The 21,567-nt window shown below is 45.3% G+C and overlaps 1 protein-coding gene across 9 annotated transcripts in view; it reads right to left on the bottom strand.

Annotated features, from left to right (window-relative positions):
- The window catches only part of tns1b (tensin 1b), a 150,419-nt gene that overhangs the window by 114,352 nt on the left and 14,500 nt on the right, over positions 1–21,567 (bottom strand). Inside the window, exon 1 of one of the 9 annotated variants that reach the window (XM_086219617.1) lies at positions 8,940–9,232. The exons of the other annotated variants lie outside the window; for them this stretch is intronic. Within the exon in view, the coding sequence (XP_086075743.1) occupies positions 8,940–9,020 (81 nt within the window). The 5' untranslated portion in view covers positions 9,021–9,232. Of the gene's footprint in view, positions 1–8,939; positions 9,233–21,567 lie in introns of those variants that run through there. 9 annotated transcript variants of the gene reach the window in all.

Raw genomic sequence — 21,567 nt, 5'->3', positions numbered from 1 at the left:
TGTGGTGTTTCCTACTTTTGCAAAAGACTCAGCACATGTTTCTTCCTCCATTTTGTTTCTGCAGGCAATTTTTTTTCACAAGGCAGCTAACAGATGCTAGTAAGGGCCAACTGACCTTTGACCTGTATGCTCTGCACCCAGCCCTCATTCACTCAATACTCCTTGACATTCTACTCTCCTGTCTGTCTCTCTAAAGACCCCCATCTTCCTCCATCCTCTACACTTCACCTCATCATGTGACTACAGAGATTCCACTGACCCTCCAGTCACGAAGCGTAGCAATGCGTCACCAAAAGGGAATTCTGAAGTTAATGAATTATTGGAAATTAGCATTCACAGTGTGGACGATTCCCCTCAACAATTCTTTTCAGAATTTAGGCATCAGCCCCCCCACAAAGTATTTGTTTTTGTGACATCCCCAACTCTACAATCCTTAAAGTTTTGAGGAGAGTTCCAAATGCCAGCTGAGATCAAGTTCCACCTGCAGTGTAAGCTCACTAGTGGCGAGTGGAACTTCTCAATACCCAGATGTGCTGCTAACGTTAGCCGCAGCTGCTGAGGGGACTTGGCCCCGAGGCTATCAGCTAGTGACCACTCATCAGCTTTTGGACCTATCTATCTATCGAGACTTTGTTCAGGGGTTTCCTCATGCTGGATGTGTTGCCATGGCCAACTCTGCATCTCACATTACAAAAACACCATCAGGAGCTAAATATTCCAAGGTAACTCGTTCATAAAAGTTCAATGACTTCAGTGTGATCAATACTTCAAGATAAACCAGGAGCAGATGCAAACCACTCAACCACAAACAAGCCTGTTTCCGTGAAGGTCTTTAACGGACTGATCCTGAATGACACGCTGCGGTGTATCCATGCTGAAGAAGGAAGCGTCTCTAAATCCTGTAATTGTAAGCAGCCTCCAACAGAACAAGTGCAACGGGCAACAATTCACTACTAAACACTCGAAAGAAGCCAGGTTTTGTTGTTTTCGACCTTTCCTTCCTCCCTTTTCTTCCGCTCTCCGGTTCCCACTATCCCAGAGGCCTTACAATGAACGGTCACCTGCTATTCATTTGGGGAAAATGCACCCCAGGCATTCCAGTCTCGCCTTCTTCCCTCCTGCACCCCCCAACTCCACTCTCGACATGCATTTCATCTCTGTTAGATGGATCCCAGGGAGGAAATTACTCAGTCATCCAGAAGTGAAGAGGGAAAAATCCCTTCTTTTTCACAGCACGGAGCGGTCATGTAGTCTTGATTGTCAGCAAAAGGTGGTGACGGAGGGCCACCTTCCTGTTAATAAACAATAACAGCGTGTCCAGGCAAGAAGTGGCTGATCACGGCACACGCAGGAGGGTCTCTGGCTCTCTGTTGGAGACACTTGTTACAGCAGACACCTTTTGTTCTTTTTACTATAACATAAAATGGTATTCAATATCAGGATTCTTCACTTAGTGGTGACTAATTGGAACGTAATTCAGTTTCAATACTGATGAGCCAACAACTGAAGCAGATCAAGGTCAAACCTGAACGCAGAGCGATTTACATCTTCAAATTTAATTTGCCACGTTCACGTTCCCCTCAGACACAAACTGTAATCACTGCCGGTCCTTTGACTCCTCATCATGCATTTACTTCCAAAAACCCCCGTTTTTAGAAGACAAACACTAACACGCACCTAGACAGACGAATGATAGTTGCAAGACACAAATCCCGCCCCTCCCTCCCAACAGCCAATCGTCTCGCCTGAGGTGCCAGGGAGGACAAGCAGGTTTTACCAGGTTTGGCTCTGAGTGGATCAAGTGGGGAGGATTGTGGGTGTAGGTTAACACATGAAAATGAAATGTGAACACATAAATGTCACTGAATGTTGTCATAGATTCATGAAGGTGAACACTCTTCATCGTCACCTCATATAGCCATCAATCTTTTCCTGGTAAGCTCCAAAAACCAGACCACCAGGTGCTCCACCTTTGTATTACTGTTGCTCCACAGTTAGCCCGTCATTTCCTGGCTTGATTCAGGTATATATTTTGAAGTTTACTTGAAACTTCTGGTTCATTTGTTTCATTTGTCTCCAGTGAAATTCTCAGAACGGGCCTGAGTTGAGTTTTCTGCTCGAAGAAAACAAAGCCCTGAACTCAGTATTGTGCTATAACGTCCAAAATAAATGATATATGCAGAGCAAACATGGCTACAATCCCAAGATGAAAGCCAACAGCTCTTACTCGGAGGATAAACTGGGTTTATTAGTCAAAGACGGTCAGGGGTCATCATCAGAGTTAGCTGCCAGAGAAAACAGCAGGTGATCTCACTTGAGCGGGGTTGGCCGAGGCTCAGCCACTTGGAAGAGTATGATGAAACTAAACCCCTGAAGTATTCTCCAGAAAGGATGGGGAGGACATGTTTCAGAAAAGAGGGCGATTTGCTTCTTATGATTAGATCTCATCATTTCCTGCCTCCTCTGGTCCTCCAAACTAGATCACAAATATTTCTGGATTGTGAAGTTCAACACGTGAGCTGAGAGGGTACCTGGAGAGGGCATAACTACGACGACCACTAGATGGCATCCATCACTTAAACATGAACAGGAGTCATTTTCACCAGCTGTGTTTGAGACCAGTCTGCTGGCGTTAAAGTCCTTCTCTGGTCAGAATTTCACAGGTGGTTTGTAAACGGTCTCTGGATGAATGCCGGCAGCTCAGCATGAAGCAGCACCAGCTCTGATGAGCAAGGCTTGGCCTCACGCTGGAATGTAGGTATCCACACGAGCCTTCCAAGCAGAGGTCAAAGGTTAACATGGCATTAACAGGTGGTTTTTGAGGGCCTCTTTGATAAGAGACCTGGACTGACAGATCGGAGATGTTGTTCCAAGAACCACATCAGCCTCCTAAAACATTCATTCTGAACAGATGACAAAGTAAAAATAAACTCTGCAGAGTGCAGCCCCACCAAAGCCAATGCAGTTTTCCACTTTTCATTTTTGGCCTGGGATACAAGCCTCCACCAATCTTCTCTCGTCGGTGAAACAGTTTATGCTTGATCCTGCTGATAGGAGGGACAAACACACCAACAGATGTGGGTGGTAATTGAAGCGAATGAATACTGGAGTTCAGCAGAAAGCGTCCAGCTCTTACTTGTAATCTCTTCCACTGCTTTCTCATGATCTCAGAACTCTCTAGTTGACTCAACAAAATGCTGCTCAGGTTCACGCTCTTCCTTTTTCAGATTTTATCTGTGGTTGTGCTTAGCTGCCGTCGATGAAAAAAATATGTATTTTGCATTGGTTTACCTTGGCTGCTCTGCTCAGTTCTGGCAGTGGTGACCCCCAGACTTTGCATCTATATGCATACGTAATGTTTTGTCTGATAATAATGTGCTGTTCACACGACGCATGTCCATATAAGGTGGCGTTGAGTGTATCAGGCATGTTCCCGCTGGCCGCTACGACAGCCAAAGAACTCAAATCAATATATTCATGAATCCATGCAACAAGTCCTCAACACAAACAGCTATAGAAGTCGGCTGCTTCAACCTTCTCATCCGCATCGTTTTTAGTCGCCATCAAGTTACGTACAACATGCATGAAAAGGTTTAGGGGATCATAGTTTGGTGTTGAGAGAAGCAAGAAGACAGCGGCCACCACTGGTGATGCAAAACCAGCAGCTGCCACCCAGCGTCCATTCACAGATCCATCCACATATCCATCAAAACAGCCATTCAGTGGGATTAAACAAAACTCCCTCCACCTCCTTATTCAGGTTAACTTACGTCATGTGACTGGCTACTTCTGTTTGGTCTGCAAAAATCGTCTCCATTTTGATTTGGGTCCCCAGTAAAGAGTCAAGTTGGCTTTATTTTTAAAAGTGCGCTTCCTGTTCCAACAGAGTTTTTGGCCATCACTACTGTCTATAGTTACCCGGGTGACCTTGGGGCATGTTTTCAGTTATAATTAGGTGTCACCCGTCACAACTGTAGCTAACGTATATGGAGTTGATACTGGGGCAGATGGTTGCTAATCTTCTAGCCCGACTCCCGCCAGTGTCTGGCTTGACACCTTAAACCCCCTGGACGCTCTAGACGGCATAAACCACTAGAGACCGAGGAACGAAATTGCAGGAGATTTGTGTTGTAATGATGTGACTCCAGTGCTGTGGAGGTCTGGGCCCCACAAAGAGCCGCCTTTACGCCTCCCATCTTAATCATTACCAGGTCCAAACACCTCCAGGACGCTGGAGCAAAGTCTGAGGTCTCTGCAGGCTTTTCACATCTCCACCAGCGACATGTGACCTTTTTGTCAAAAGTGTGGAGGGAATTTCCGGGAGAAAATTCACCTGTATAAATATGTTAGCAGCTCTCAGGTTCATCACTTTGGTTTCAATAGATTTTACAACAGAGGAGCTGGAACCATTAAAAGGTGTTGTAGAACACTTCAATTAATGTCATTTGTGGTAAAGTTAGAGTTGGAGAAAATGAGCACAACTTGTAGAACAGTGAGTGAAGTCAATATCCCCTGATCAGCACGAGCACAATGGGGAAAACTCAACCCAGTCAGATTTCTGAATCTCCGAAGTCCCTCGGGGACAAGCCAAAAGACCATGGGAGGTTTAAAGCCAATGTGTCCAGTCAAGCATGCACAAAGCTGGGGTTTTTTTCGACAACGACAGGGGCGGGAGGGGGTCTACACAAAGCTCAACATCTCTCATAAATCAACTAAGCAAAGGTTGAACTTCCCTTTTTGTTGTTCAAGATTTTTCAACCAAGTCCAGCATTCAAGGAACACACTGAAGAGTGAGACCTCCACTACATAGAGCCGGTCTTGATGGCAACGAGCGAGTGAGCATCATGTTGGAAACCAAATTCAAATAATGAAGAACATCAGGGCAATGTAAACCCTGATGTCACAATTACAGAAACGCTGTCATGTTTCAAAGCGACTCCACATATGGAACATTTCTAGACTCGCATCAGTGGTAATCTCTGGAACCTGCATGGAGGAGGCTGAAACTGGTAACAGACCGAGAAGAGGGTGAAAACGGAAATGAGCACAAAAACACACAGCTGACAGCAGAGCCAGAGGAAATCATTAAATTAAGAGTGAACCGAGTCTCCTAAATCTCTGCTTTTAGGGTAGAATTTTAGGGTTGATTCAAGAGTTGTCATTTCCAGACGACGTTCGGGATTCAGTGACTTTCAAATCAAGACACCTTTGGACCTACCACCTCATGTTCCTCACCTGACACCATTTCCAAGCTCCATCAGAGTTGCGTGAGAGTTAATGGATATCGATCATCCCGAGGAACTCTTCGACAACTCACACTCTTTAACTAACTGTCAATGTTTGCGCTGGCTGTGGTCGAGCCGGTCAGACCAAAAGTACGTGATGGTACACATCCTACCAATTACGCCTGCGTGGTACAAGTCACAACACAAGGATGTGCTCAGAACCTGCTGTTCTTCAGTGTCAAGAAATTGCTTGGTCAGCTAAATCTGGTCCGAAATTATCACCATGGAGATGGAACAAAAGATTTCTTGACCACTTCAAAGCCAAGTTTTCTGAAAGTTGAATATAGTCACTAAACTAATCGCCAGTGTTTTGGGTGCAATGTAAATGTAGCCAATCACAGTTTTCCAGCACTCCCCCCCCCCCCCCCCAAGCCAGGTGCTCCCTCATTATTAGCTGTCATTATTAATTTCGCTCAACTTTAATCTTTCCATTTAGATTACAGCATAGCCGAGAGGTGCTGCTGCTCTTGAGACACGTTTAACTTCAGGGGTCTAAATAAAAAATGAAAGAGGTTTTCTTTGACCTTTAATCATTCTCTCGGCGATGGAGGACATAATTGTGGTCCTTTCAGAGAAACCTGATGAAACTCTCCCTAAAAACCCTTTTTGGGCGTTCATCAATTATTCACCGTGTTGACGGAGGGGCGGCTCTCTTCTGAAGGTCTCCTCGAGGCTTGTTGTTCCATACATTTGTCCTCCTTTGTCCTCCACACTAACCAGAGCATCCTCTGTTCATTTTCTCTTTCATTTAACTCACGTCCTGTATTTCCTTGAGTATTTTGCTTCCGTTTCAATCCTGGGAAAGTTGCCTTTATCCAAGACAATCCCGCTCTGACGAGAGGCAACTTTCCCATTTTGAGGTCAGGATGAGGACCAGACGTCATCGAGATCACGAGGACGGTCTGTTTCCTGCATCTGTGCTTCCTCTCAGACGCTCATTCTCCCTGGTTCGATCTGTCTCTCCTTCCTATTCATCACTCCATAACAACTTTAGCAGCTGTACTCACTTTCCCTGCTGCCAGTGGAGGACATCAGTGTACACACTGTGCAAAACCGATCAGGCTAAAAGAAGATTTTTAACCAGAGAAGTTTCACTGAGAGGAAGTCTCTTTAGCCTGATCTGCCATCAGAGCTACTGGGGTTAAGGGTCTGGCTCAAGGGCACTTGGGTGGTGACACTTTTTCAATTCCTCCACCCAGACTCATCCTGCCGGTAGGGGGCTCGTCCAAGGCCACCACTGCCAGTACAGCAGCCCTGTATACTTGGCATTTGATTAATAGCAAAAATTTGAACTCGTCATGCAGATCTTTTCGGTTGTCTGATCATGGCCTTTAACTGTGCTCAAGGGAATTCCACTCCCTTTACTTTTAAGCTTTTATCACGGGATTAATAATTTTAAATGCGGTATCTTGTTCATTGTTGTATCTGTTTAGGGGAATTAATCCAAGACAGCAGAAAAGACATCCCAGAAGAAGAATCCTGTTGCTTACATGCTAAAACATCTGTAGACACCTTTCCCTTTAATCTTCTCTTAATTGCAGCTATAGCTTCCAGCTTTACTTTCAGATTACCAGAGGACGTCCAAAACAGTCGATGATGAAGTTGAGGATTCTCTATCGGGAAAACTAACACAAGAAACCTGAGGACACACCTTGAGGGGGTCCGTGCTCAAGCTTGATCTATACCTGCTGACCGCACCCGCTGGTGCTCATCGGCCCCGTAAGATCACCTTAAACACCTCCTCCTCTGGTCTGAGCTCTTTTTGGTGTCGTTTATTTCAGTAAATCCATCTGTTGTTCAATGAGTATTAGCTCAAACTCAAGAACTATTGTCAACTGCCATTGACGGAAGCACGCAAATAAACTCACAGCAGCCTGAAAACCCCACTGTTAACTAGAATAGCAGCGCGACGCAGCCAGACCACCGCAGAAGTAAGAAGTAGAAATTCTCGTCTACTTCGCAGGTCATGTGATTAGGCAACGGCGAAGACCCAAGGCCATAAATCAAGCTTAACATGAAGCTGAGTAGGGAAAGATGACACTGCTAGAAAGCAGATGAGCGAGGCTCAATCTTGATTTAGGGTTGTGCGCTGGATCTAAACCTTTCAAAACCCAAATCAAATGGATTTCTCACAAAACGATGTTGGAAATGATATATTTTCTTATATTTGTGTCACACTTCTCATCACCAAACAATACGACCATCAAATGATGTGTTACATATTTAAAGCAAGCGGCCCCACATTGGTGGGCAAGAAGATGCAACTCTGGGTGTTGGCTGCATCCTCCAAGAGCTCAATCCAACAAGGTGAAGCGTGCAGTCTCTGGCCCGATGACCAGAGTTTGGCAGAATGAGGTGTGTCCATATCAAGGATGTTTTAGGGCCAAACAAAAAGCTCTATTAATACAGAGGCTCAGATTGAACCTAGCAGCCTTAAGTGAGCTGGCTTTGTCATACAGTGCCGCGAAGCAGTCAATCAGTGACCCAGAGCTTAGCTGGGGGGCTTTCAGATTCTTTTACGACCCCCCTTTCACCTCGCCTCCAAAAGAATGGTAATTAACTGATGAAGAGCTCTGTAAGATTATCCAGTCTCTTCGCCGAGAGCTCCAGCTCTGCCAGTGGTGTGCAGTCATGTCCCAAAGGGACCGCCGCAGAATGGGGATGGATGGATCTCAATGGTCTATTCAACTACTCCCCTCTTTCATCCTCTATTCAGCTGAAAGAGAGGAGAGCAGCCTGCCGTGTTGTATATTCCAGCCAGGAATGTTCCTTCATATCAAATTAAGAGAAGCACAGTTTTAAGATAAATGTCCAGTGCAGGATCACAATGTTTTTAGCACACAAACACAGCTCGGAACGCACAAACAAGCTCGTACTGTGGGCGGGAAGGGGCAGAAGATTGAATTATACAAGAGAAAGCAAAAATAGCTGAGTGTCCCAACCACCTAGAGTGAGACAGGAGGACACGGGGGGTGGGAACGAGGGGAAAGGAGCAGGAGAACCATTGACAGAGAGGAGTCTTAGAGTGTACATGGAGCTGCACAGGGAATGTAAAATATGTTTCTTGAGGGGAAACAATGCTCTGTCTGTCTCACGTTCAAGCATCCTCCCATTCTCTTTCATAATATCTCCCTGATTCAAACGTGTCACAGTGCCAAGGCCCCCCGCAGCCCGAGACTCCACCCTCCACCCAACCCCCGACCCGCAGACCACCCAATCTGATCACTCCCCAAATACACCAGAAAACTTTCTGGATCGAGTAAAAGAACACCAACAGTTTCATCATTAAACCGCGTGCATCGCTAATGGTTAGTTGCTGCTTATATAAGAGTGCTGGGTGAAGCATCATCACCCATAGATCAACGCTGCCAGGACCCTGATTGCCAAGTGGGTGACATGGATCTCTTCAGTAACTTTTCACGCCAACTCTAACCTCTCACCCCATCCATCCATCTCAATGATGAGCCATGAACACCAGAGGACACATTAAGAGTTAACTAGGCTTAACTGATCTTTATTAATGTCCTGATTTCCCAGCTCGCTCTGATTCCACTATGACATACATGATCAACTTCCACTTGCACTGCCACTGACAGACACCCTGCACTGACAAGTCCCTCATGATCCCAATCACAAGTCGAAAGGTCACCTCACCCAGAACATGCAAGACAGGCAGACCCAGGTGCGAGCCGGTCCGGCCAGAGCTGTCGGTAAGCTGAGCGAGACAGACGGCATGATGACGGCCAGGCAGGAGAGATGCTGCTGCTGCTACACGCCGCTGGACTTCCTTAATCCAGCCAGGAGAAGAGCGTCCCGACACTGGCGAACCATCCTGGATGCACCGGAGCTCCACGCATACCTTCTATTCACTCGAGGAGCCTCTTTCCTCCTCGCTCTCTCTGTCTGACTTGCTCTCTGTCTCTCCTCTAATTGGATCCTGACTGCCTCTCCTCGCCACTCACTCTGCCCCTCTTCGCACTGCCGGGGAAAGTTTCACAAAGCTTTTTTTTTTTTTTTTTTAAAGAGGGGGTCAGGCAGCCCCCCCCCACTCCACAGGAGCAAAGGGGTGGGGGGTACTTCGCTTATTATCCATCTCTCCTGCCCCTCCTCTTTCTCTCTCATCCCATCGCCCTCCCTCCCCCTCTTAACCCCTCTCACTACTTTTAAATTCATTCCTTGATCCCTTGCCCTCCTCCTGGGCACCCCCCCCCCCCCAGCATCCATCGCACTCCACCTCCCCCTCCATCCATCCCCCTCTTGCACAGTTTTCCTGAGCAATATTTCATGACAAACTCTCTCTGTACTCTGATGTCCTCTAGTTTTCTCCTGACACTGGAGAATATAATACTCAGTTTGGATGTCAGCAAAGCACCTGCTATTGAACTTGACACCTTCGGTCCACATCAGGACCGTTTTGGACACCAAGTTCTTGATTCAAAACTGCAACATGTCCTCGGAGATTAAGTGACACATTGACAGAAGGTGGTGATGATCTCTGGAGACAAGTCGGCTCTTTTGGAAGCAAACACTTCACACCGCACGTGAACAGAAACGTTCCAATTCTCTGCCGTGTAAAACAACATTTTAAGATGACCTGAACCAAAATGAGGTCCAGCATGAAGACACGATTATCAGGTAAAGACAAGTTTGTTGCAGCATAGATAGACCTTCACCCCACCAGGTAGTCCTGCTACACTCTCATAGGTTGATTGTTGTCACGCCTGAAACACACCTCAGAATAATGAGGCGTCTGATTGCTGCCTCTTTACACTGTGGTTCACTTTGTGATTACGAGGCCCAAACGCCATCCTCCAAGCACCTGGCGCCATGGATCACTTAAAGAAGGCCCACAGACTTTAAATATGGCATGACTTAGAATGACAGCAGCACATGTAGCATGAACAAGTGTGATACTGTCCTCAGGCAATGACAACAGCGTGTTTACATAATATTAGCTTGCTGAAGCTAGCTGGCTAATGCTAACTTTGCAAGGGAGCTTTCTACAATAACTGGATTGTAAAAAATATCTTAGTATTCCTATAAAGGCACTCGACTGGTGAAAAGAACCACTCAGCGATGATAGAGCATAACTCCCACACTCACACAGTAGCTGTTTCTACAAGTTACACAGAAAGGTAAGTAATTCTGGTGGACCCTCGAAGGAGCAGAACCTCCAGGCCCTGCCCCGGATTCAGTGAAAACACAGAGGGGCCAGGAAGCAAGAACTGGTTCATTAAGTTCTCACTGCTCATCAAGGACCATGTTGGCCCCATGCATGACTCTTTATCCTTTAGTCAGGATTTTTCCTTTGTGTCACTCCATCTTTCTCTCACTCACTCAAACACACACACACACACTTCGAGTTATTATTTTTCAGTGTATTCATTTATACATCTTTAATTCAGAGTTTACCTGTAAAAATGGTTGATTTTATCTTCACTAATGTTCTCCCGCCGTGTGCTACTCCACACTTGTGTTTCTCTAGTTTTCTACCAAGCACACAAAGATTCTCTGACGTCCAGCCCAACTTCCTGAAAACATAAACACACATCGTTCAAACCATCACATTTACCACATGCATACACAAACACCCGCCGAATGCCACCTTTCCCCCCTTTTCACACACACATTCTCACATCTTTCTCACACACAATATAAATACCCAAATCCACCCACACAGAAACATACAAACACACTCCGCCTGCGGCACAGAGGATTAATCCCTCAGTATTTCCTGCAGACCACCCTTACAGAGACACAGTCACTAAAGGAGACAATGTTAGACGTTTAAAGCTAATCCCCCTCTGAGACACACACCCCTAAGATTTCTGAGACATGGGGAAACCTTGAGGAAGTGGTGTGTGTGTCTCATTCCTTTCAAACCTCATGTAGAAATTACTTTTCATACCTGCTTTTATTTTTCAAATAAATAAATCAACTGAATGCCGTGTCAGCAAAACAGGTGGACTGTCAGTGGGAGTCGAACCTTAGCTAACGTCTAAACTCTACAACGTGAAATGAAGAAAACCCAGCGACTCTGAGCAGACGGAGTTAGTGTGAGTACGAAAGCTGTCCCCAGGGACTGAGGGAGCGCTGACACTGTACTGTGATTCAATTGCAATAAACAGATGAAAACCAACGGCAAAGTCACAACATGACAGTGCCGATCTGTGCAAAGTCTGAATTATTGTTTTGCCACATTTTCCCACCAGAGAAGACGCGAACCACTTCTGAAATGCTTGTTTCCTGAGAGGAGTTTGGTTGTGATCAGCTGACGTAGAAGGTGCGCGTGAATTTTTCATGAGTTCTGATATATTTGGCCACATTAGTTGCCTCAGCAGAAATGCACGTGAGCTGAATCATTTTCAAAAAACAGAGGTGCAGGACACGCTCATATTTTCTGGACAATTTTGTTGTTTGTTTAGATGGTAATGAAACAAATATTTTCATACAACTAGCATGTGTCCACTTGTGGATTGATTGAAAAAAAATTCCAACTAAAATATCCTTTGGCATAGATATTTGTTCAAATAAAAACTGTAATTAATCACAACGACCTTTGGACAGTTGTCTGAGTGACTTGTTATTTGAATCATTTGACAGCCCTTTAAAGATTGCAGCAAGTTCTTTTTGCAAAACAGACGCAACGATTTGATATCACAACTGTCCAGGAGTTTTTCCTGGTACTGCTCAGACCTGCTGCTCACAGGGGGGTGTGATCTGAAAAAGAAAAGGAGGACTAACGACCCAGAAAACAGCATAAATCATTCAGGTCCAGGCCCCCCAGGGGATTTTATAAAATGAAATCAATTCAATGATCAAGAATCATCAACAACTGTGGGATGTGCTGGTTGTCTTTAAGGGCTGAACCATAGCGGTCACTTAGGACTGCACAACCCCAGCGTAATGATTTTGGTCACACTGAACAGCTGCAGCACCCCCTAGTGGTCACATGATGCCCTGCCTCTGCATTCAAAATCACCTGGGAAGAGTTACACAGAACAAACTACAAGGAGTGAGTGAGTTTGTGTGTGTGTGAGAGAGAGAGAGAGATGGAGAGAGAGAGAGTGAGAGAGCGAGAGAGAGAGAGTGAGAGAGCAAGAGAGAGAGAGCGAGAGAGAGAGAGCGAGAGAGCATGCTGTATCCGATCACTCAGATTCATTCAGTGTATCTGTAACGGTGACTGTTACTAGAGACACTGACGGTGCAACACTGTGATGGGGAGACACGGGGACAGCGAGACACGGGGAGACACGAGGACTGGCATTATGCTCACACAATGAGGACGATTAGCCAGGTCCCTGTCCTTGAACCAGACATGTCAGAGATCAATAGACGGAGAAATGATGAGCGAATGTGTAAAAAGCAAAGGGGTGGGTTGTGTCATCTTGGCTGACGTCCTGCTCGATGGCAGGGGAGCCCACTTGTGAACAGACAGGGGAAGAACACACACCAAAACCCCCACCCCCACCACCACCCATCTACACAGACAGATCTGCACACACCCTCTCCCACCCCCCGTGACTTCCATCTGTTGAAAACAATGCAGACCCTCCGTCCCTCCCTCTGCAGAGTGCTCACATGCGAGAGCACGTTTTCCCCTGTTCTCTGTTCTTTGCAGCTGAGAGGAGGGACCATCCGTTCCATACCGGAACCCACTGACCCATGGAAACAATAACAGTACACTCCTACATGAGGCTGTTGTCAGGATGGCCCTCAGAATGACGTTACAGTGTTGAATGTTTTCTTGTCGTGGTGTCTACAATACGCTGATATTTGTCAGGGATAAACTCAGATCGCCAAGTGAAGACAACCTGCATCAGCAAACAGCCGCGCAGAAACAGGTTGAAAAGAAACTTTGGAATCTTTTGTGTTCACTTTGAGCCTCCATCCTGAGAAGCATGTGTAGGTACATGAATGTCATCAGGTTTCAAGTCACCTCCAAATGCAGAGCAGATTTGCAGAGGTCACTTTTTTTTTTTTTTGGGACTCTCCACACTCCCACTATCATGAGGGGCACCGTATGATGTTTGTTCCCTCCAGTTCCTCATCATTAATGCATTCGCTCAATATAGTCTCTTAAATTCATCACTCTCATTTTTAATGGAGGGGGATTCAGGGTGGAGGGCACTAAAGTTTAGATAGTAAACCTTTAGTTTCTGTTTTACTTATGAAGTTTAATATTGAGACTGGAAATGTTCCAGCTGCCGAACTAATAAAGGACGATCTTATCACATCTCATTCTGTAAACCCACTCGTTCCTGTACCAGTAGAAACATGTTCTGACAGTTTCACGCTGACATGCTGAGAACATCTCTGCTGTACAGGAGGTCATTAAAGGTTAGGGTGGAATTATCTGGCAGATGATCAGAATGTTCTGGAGACGTGTTAGAAATACTAAGGGGGAAACTGTATAGGATGTTCCCTTTATGTCTTCGGTATAAAGTTCCTAGTTGTTGCCAGAGTTGTGCAAGTGTTCAGGGAAGGTGATGCAAGAACCGAATCAAAGCACAGAAATGCCCAGAATTCCCCCGGAAAGCTTCGCCTAAATGATCTCCTCAATGTTCCCTGAGCATCAGAACCTCCTGACTGCCTATAAAACATTCAGGGAACTTTCTGTTGAGACTAAGAGAGAACATCCTACAGTAAAGGTCCACGAACATTCCCAGAACGCACTGAATGTTCCCAAATATTAGACAACATAACAACCCCCTGCCCTTTTAAGAAGTGCGGGGACACTACAGGGCGACCTCCTTCCCACCTGCTGGGATGTCCCTAAAGCCTTGTAGGATGTACAGTTTGTTTACACAGAAGTCTCTTCTTAAAAACACTTAAAGGAATATATTCTTGGTCCCCGGAACAATCCCTCCTGGGGGTCCAACATCTGTCAGTCAAGAGGGATGGGAACCGTGCCGTATCACAGCACCGCCACCATCCAGATGATGTTCACAGCACACAGACTCAACATCAGCAGCCAGCATGAGGAGCTTTCTTCAGTTGTACAGCACCTTGGGACAACAATGTTGTTTTCAAATGTGCTTCATAAATAAATGTGCTATTAATTAAAGTGGTTTGGTGTGGGATTCTGCTCCAGCAGGGGGCGGGGCAGGTGGGGGGGTACTAAAGCGCTTCATTACGTGTCTGCAGCAGGCTCGCCAAACACTCTCTCCCTTAATTAAGGGTCAGTTTCGTGTGTGTGTGTGTGTGTGTGTGTGTGTGTGTGTGTGGAGACGCACGTATTGCAGCAGCTGCATTTACAAGATTAATGGCTCCATTCATCAGCACAGACCTACTATCAGGCAAAGTGCCCAAGTCAAATGGCAATATCCTGGTGTGTGTGTGTGTGTGTGTCACAATACGTGTCTCTCATACACTGTGGGAGCATAAATCTGGTTACTGATTCATATTGTAGCGAGTCGACCACATTTGTGGAACAAAAATGCTCAGTATGACATTTAGTTGTGACCATTTGGGCCAAGGTCAAAGTTTGGGTTTAGGGTCAGTGGATGTGAGCAAATGTTAGGTCCATGTGTTTATCTCTCTGTGTGGCCTGACACTGATTGGGCATCATAAAATACAAACTGCATTTCCATTGTCAGTTCTAATCTGCCTAGTAACTGCTGATGGATATGCTTAAAGTTCTGGGAATGGTGTCATGCAAATGAAAATGACAAGGATTTAAACATCCTGCTCCACAGGTTCAAATTCATGGAGTTATAATGTTCCTCCTCCAACAGGAAGTGGACATCTCCTGGTTCCTCCTCCAACAGGAAGTCGTCATCTCCTGGTTCTTCCTCCAACAGGAAGTGGTCATGTCCTGGTTCTTCCTCCAACAGAAAGTGGTCATCCCCTGGCTCCTCCCCCAGCAGCCAATAGGATCGCTCCATGTGATTGTGGGTGACTGAACCAGTAAATCAGCTCTGGTGAACAGAAGTTGATGATCGTCCAGGTTTAGTTCATCAAGATCATCTTCACTAATGAACCCCTCCTACGATGTGAGAGCCTGAATGCAACGGTTAGCAGTGCTAAGCTAATGTCAGCCTATAAAAGGAACTACACCAGGGTCACATGATTTCAAGGTCACCACTACTAAGTTTCAGGCTCCTTGTGTTTCCCCTGATGACCTTTAAGGACCTCCATGACCTCTGTAGGCTCCTCTAGACTCTTGTTAGCGTTTTTAAGACTCTCCACCACTCCAAGATCAACTAGTTTAGTATTTACTGATGAGGTAGAACAAACATCTTGACCGACAGGCTCCTTCAGCAAATGAGCGTAAAAAACAACAACGTGCCAAATCCACGAGGAACAGAAAAGCATCTCCACTGGTTCACCTTCCTCTTCTTGATTAATTATTGAGCCCATTTCAAAAACTGCACTGACAGCTGTTCATTCTGCTCACGCTAACATTTGTTGCTTCCAGAGATGCCATTTTCTTCTTCGTTGTTTTGCCCGTGGCATCAGGCACTACAACAGCCAATCAGAAGTTACTGTCTATTGTCTCCTAGTCGTTCTAGATCAGAGGGGATCAAGACTTGGCTCTTCAGCTCACCAGGCTGAAGCATGAATGTTGAATAACCCACTGATTCCCAGTTGGGATCCTGTATCCTCTTGTCCTGCTACAAGGGTCGCAAGAATGGCAGTTCAGTCTGGGATTCACATGGATGCATGCAAATGGAGGAAGGATTGCCACGAGACCCCATCTGCGTGTTCTAAAACTCTAGTCTCGTTTCCCATTGATGTCATTTTGGAGGCCATGATTGCGTGGTGTCGACAAGCGTATCGTGTGTTTTGCCTCTGCTGTTTATTCAGGTTTGATACATGATGTCATCATTTCCGCTACCACTGAATCATCTGCAGTTGGGACCTGAGTATTTGACCTCTTCACACCGGGATGACAATAAGACCCGGCGTACAGAATGAAGACGGTTTGGTTGATTGCAGCGTCTTTGGGTTCATTTTATTTATTTCTCTCATTGTAAATGTGTCAAGGTGGAATCGGCATGCGTGACAACAGTCTGGTCTGGATCCTGCGTCAGTCTACAACAGTCTGGTCTGGGTCCTGCGTCGGTCTACAACAGTCTGGTCCTGGTCTCGTGTCGGTCTACACTCTTGGTCAGGGCTTGGTTGTAAGTTCAGAAGTTCAGAGCTACAACATTGCTGTCTGCATTTTTCACTTGGCAGTTACAGACAAGTGCTACTTCATAGAGGATTAACAGATTATGACAGACTGATGCTCGACTTTAGCGATACAGTAACCGCCGTACACCGCTACGTGCATGAAGGTGAAAGGCCCGTTCGTTGCTGCTTGCACCTTCAATTCATATGACATCTACAAAGAAAACTGTACCTTCTCTTCGTTTTTCCTCTGTTTCCAAAATGGGAAGATGCAATAGAAGAAAAATTTTGCCCAACTGAAGATTGTGGCGAGACACAAGACTTGTCCGCCCATCCTCTCCTGAAAACCACCTCACGTCCTCTACTGTTTCACTGCTGCCGTCTCCCCTCCCTCTCTAGCCTCCGTTTCAAACGTCCAGAGAACCTAATAGTTAGTCCAAGAAACGGTACATTTCTCTCCAGTTTCACTCCCTAGAAGTTCCCGTCAAGTGGCATCCCTTAATGCATTCTCCCAGCATCCCTCCACCCTCTATGCCATTCCCTCTTTCTCTGGATGCTGCAGGTTCCTCCATTCAAAGCAAGAGGGAAAAGACCAGGGGAAGGGAAGGAGGAGGAGGAGGAGGCGGGGTGGGTTGGGCAAAGATGTCTGGTAACGAAATAGGCACTTATAGTGATGGAAAAAGGAGGAGGGCCTTCAATTTAATATGGAATGGGGGGAGGGAGTTTTAGAGCAGAGAAAGAAGAATAAATGTACGATGTGTTGAGTAACATAAATCATTAGCCATTAAAACCCAGCTGTTAATGCTAATTTTACCTGATGATGATTCAGCCCATTTAATACTTCTTAAAAGGGATAACTGTATTACAAACACCATGTGAGAAATGAATCGAGTACAAAAGGGAACCTTCAACAGAGAATCCAGCGCATTAGTAGCTGTCAGGGGGCTGTAATGAATATTGCCAGTCACAGACTAATCTGGAGCCTAAGAGTCTGTTTGTATTCTGGGTGATTAATTAGAATTGAGACAAAGAACAGCATCAGTAGCTTAAGACTATTGAACTGCTTGTTGTTCTCCCTTATTAGATCAAGTGGAGGCCAGTGGCTTTAACAGTATGGGAAACTACTTAGAAATGATGTTTTTAAAAGCAGGAAAGGCCAGGATTAGCCTTAATTCACCCAGAAAGACCAATTGAAACTGAGCCCAAAAAGGATTTACAATGTTAAATCTGCTGACAAGGCAATAAAACTTCATTGTAATCACGAGCTGCACAGGAAGCTCCCTTCTTTGTTTCCTTTCAGGGAAATGGGAGAAGGAAGCATCTGATTTTTTTGGTAAAAATATTGCAAGATAGGTGTACTGCCCAATCTGGGTGTATTCTTAGGGGCTTCCTGTTGTTTTTGTGGTCAGAGCTTTTCCACCCACATTTAAACTTGTCCCTATAGTAGGAAAAACTTACCAGCCCAGAATGCAGCGACAGTGGCCTTGCTAAATAACACTGGGGTCAACCAGGGACTATTCAGAAAATTCTTCTCATAAAGTAACTATTTACTTAAACAACCTAACTGACCTGCCTTATTCTAAGTAAACATTCTACAAAGATCTTCACCTAAACTTGATACTGAGGTTGTTCCAGGTAGTGAGGGGGACTTTGGAACTATCAGCACCCAGAATGTGAACTGCAGACTGAAACAATCGCCCAACAGCAACCAAGTTGTCCCAGTGAACTGGTGAACTGGTGATGCCACAGCGTCGTTCTGATTGCATTTATTGCCATTATTTCTCAGTAAAGTCTAAGCCAGTTCATGGAGATGGGTGTGAAAGTCATTCGGCATCGTCTCCACTGCTACTCACAGTCGATCACTTTTCAACAGCATCTGAATAATGTTGCTGTCCTGGACACCGGGGCATTTATTTTCCCCACAGTATTTCCTCCAGGGTCGTAATATGGTCACTACAGTCGTGGTTGACAGAGAGAAACCAATGAAAAAGGATGCATCAATAGAACATGGAGGTACGCCAGAGTATTTCCTGGGTTAATTTTGCTACCGGGGCTTCATTTGACTCTGCAGCAGTGAATGAGTTAATCCAGAGGCCGGGGGTGTTTCTGTGTACGTTACTGATTCACACATGCAGGGTGTGTTCAGGTGTCACAGCCATCGAAGGAGCGTTCTGCAGCGGAGAACTCAGGTTAAGTCTTAACTACTCAGCTGAATTGCTATAAGAGAACATTAGACAATACTGGCAAAGGGACAGAGATGTTGCAGAGGAGGCGTGGGGACAACATCATGCGCACTTCCTGCCTCTGCAGCACAAACAATAGGCCGCTTTAAAGTCTGGCAACATCAGGTCTGATCTCCATTCTGGGAAACCAGACAGGAGGGAGGTTACAGCTGCTGTTTTGCTCCAGTCTTAACTTTAATTTGGTATCATCCACCAGTCGCATGCCAGCCCCCCCACATAGAACTATTCTCGGAGTCTCGTTTGTTTGCCTAAGCGCTGCTCTGACCAGAGTTAGTATTCAACAGGCAGAATAAGTTAACTCTGCCTCCGCACCAGTCTCCTGCAGATGAAGCTGTGCCGAGCTCTCAACTCCTTCCATATTTCAGCTGCCGTCAGCAGACGCCAAGCTTTAGCTGAGCTAAAATGACATCACATAGAACACATAAAATAGCCAACGCAACAACAAACAACTGCAGCAGAGACCCATTTGTTTTCATACAACATGTTGTGTTAAAGTGGCCATGATTAATGCAGCAATTACTCCAGCCCCTCCCTCTATTGATCCTGGGCACCCAGTTTTTGGATGGAGAGCTCAGTGAATGGAAGTGCGTGGCTGAATGCCGTGAGGACTGAAAGAGGAGCTCATCTCATTAACACTGGGATCACACACTCGCTTAAGTCAGCAGAAGGAAAACTTTTACTTACAATTAGCAGAATTAAACATTCCAAATTATCACAAGTAATAATCCCGGCTATACAAAGAAGCCATTTTAACAAACAGTTCGCAGTGTGCACACACCACCTTAAACCTCTAGTGTCTACTGAGAGGTGACAGTGCTGGAGTCTGATGCCACATGGTGGTAAATGGTGATCTGCAAGTTTCTTCCAGGGCTACAAAACGTTCCTAAGGCTTGTTCAGACCAAATGTGATTGACACTATTCGAACAGGTTTACTCTGTACAGATAATGCTTAGGAAATGACACACAAATGTAAGATAAACAGACACGAGTACATATGAGCGGTTAATCTCACACAGCACTCCACTTACAAGTTTGGCCACAAAACAAAAAATGCGGTTCTCCAAATCAGGGGTGAGTCCTGCAATGATCAGCTCGTCCTGCATTTTCTGACTGTTCCAAGAACTTTATTGCCATGAGCACACAACAACAGCATGTGAGGGTTAAATGCTTGGAGGCTCTGCCAGCATCAGAAAGATTGACTGGAAAAGTTCAATATTTCAAACTCACACTGTGGACGTGTTTTTTTCGTGTGAAACACATCAATGCCGTCCGAGCACATCTTTGCATCGACTCTGTACGGAATCTCTCCTCTTATGTGACTCAGCTGCGACTGGAGTAAACACAACTTCCCAACTACGTAAGAGTGTCATATAAAAGCAATATAAACACAATCCATCTGAAATCCTTTTGACTGGACCTTCAAAAAAACCTGTATCCTTTGTTGGAGGGAGGAAATACCAAAATTCCAAAGGGAGAGGAGACCTGTCAGACATTCACATCTAGGCCAGCATCCGGCACATGAACACAGTAACATTTCACCTGCGTAGCAGCAATCACCAGCTGCCTCAAACAGGTCGAGCTGGGGCAGAAATGAACAGGATGCACACCAGGGTGGTGACAGGTAAAATGTATTGTTGGCTTCATCTTTCATCACGCCAGTAAGTACATGTGTATGTCTACACTGTACACCCCATGTTTCTGAGATTAAGGTCATTTTTTTTAACAAGTGAGATGTTCATGCAAATATCTACATCATGATGCTGTCATCCAAGAGAAAGACTCTGCAGAGCTCCGTCCAAACAAAAGTCAGTAAATCTGATTGTTCACTCGTCTCTTCATCTCACAGGCAACCTGCTGAGGCCGGTCATTGTGTGAGAGTCAATGACAGACGAGGGTCCGCCTCCGGTGATGAGCCCCTTGTAAAACAGTCATCAGAGTGAAAGTTACTGTGCAGCCATAAAGCAATTAAGCGTCCCAACACAAGAGTGACACTCAAATTAGAGGACGAGACACAAAAGGAGGACTCATGGACAGACTGTCTCTGTCTAAGGTCAAAGCAAAGAGACTCAACTAGAAGACAAAGTGTTACAAAATGCTCATTTTCTCTTAAATAAATGGTGGCATGAACAAATTTTCACCCCTTCAAAGCACTCCCTGCTCTGTCCTCAGGAAATACCGCAACACTGCAGTCAGGAAACACGACGGTGACCTTTGCTATTCTACAACAGAAGAGCCATTTTCCAAAAAACCCTCTTAAAAATCCCAGTGAGCCTGTTTTTGGTACTCTCCAAAAGTATTTGTCTAATTTCCTGTCAAAAAATGTTAATATGACAAAGACTCACTTAACAAGTAGCATCTTGACAGCTTACATGAAGAACTCTTATACAAATTACACGACATAAAATGAGACAATTTCAAGACAAGGAAGAGAAATTAAACTAAAGATATCTAATGTGGTCTTTAATGCAACTCACATTTTGTTAAAATAACAACGGCTGTTAAAGTCAAGGTATTAATAAGGTATGAAATGCTTTGGAACAATAATCAGCCCTGTCATTCAGGCTTCGGACACGTCATCTTCAATCATCGCACGTCATCTTCAATCATCGCACGTCATCTTCAATCATCGCACGTCATCTTCAATCATCGCACGTCATCTTCAATCATCGCACGTCATCTTCAATCATCGCACGTCATCTTCAATCATCGCACGTCATCTTCAATCATCGCACGTCATCTTCAATCATCGCACGTCATCTTCAATCATCGCACGTCATCTTCAATCATCGCACGTCATCTTCAATCATCGCACGTCATCTTCAATCATCGCACGTCAACTTCAATCATCGCACGTCATCTTCAATCATCGCACGTCATCTTCAATCATCACACGTCATCTTCAATCGCACGTCATCTTCAATCAT

Source organism: Aulostomus chinensis, chromosome 12, assembly GCF_037954235.1.
Source record: "Aulostomus chinensis isolate RoL2024-O1b breed Wild chromosome 12, RoL_Achi_v1.0, whole genome shotgun sequence".
Taxonomy (NCBI): Eukaryota; Metazoa; Chordata; class Actinopteri; order Syngnathiformes; family Aulostomidae; genus Aulostomus; species Aulostomus chinensis.
This window is presented reverse-complemented; position numbering and strand designations above follow the sequence as displayed.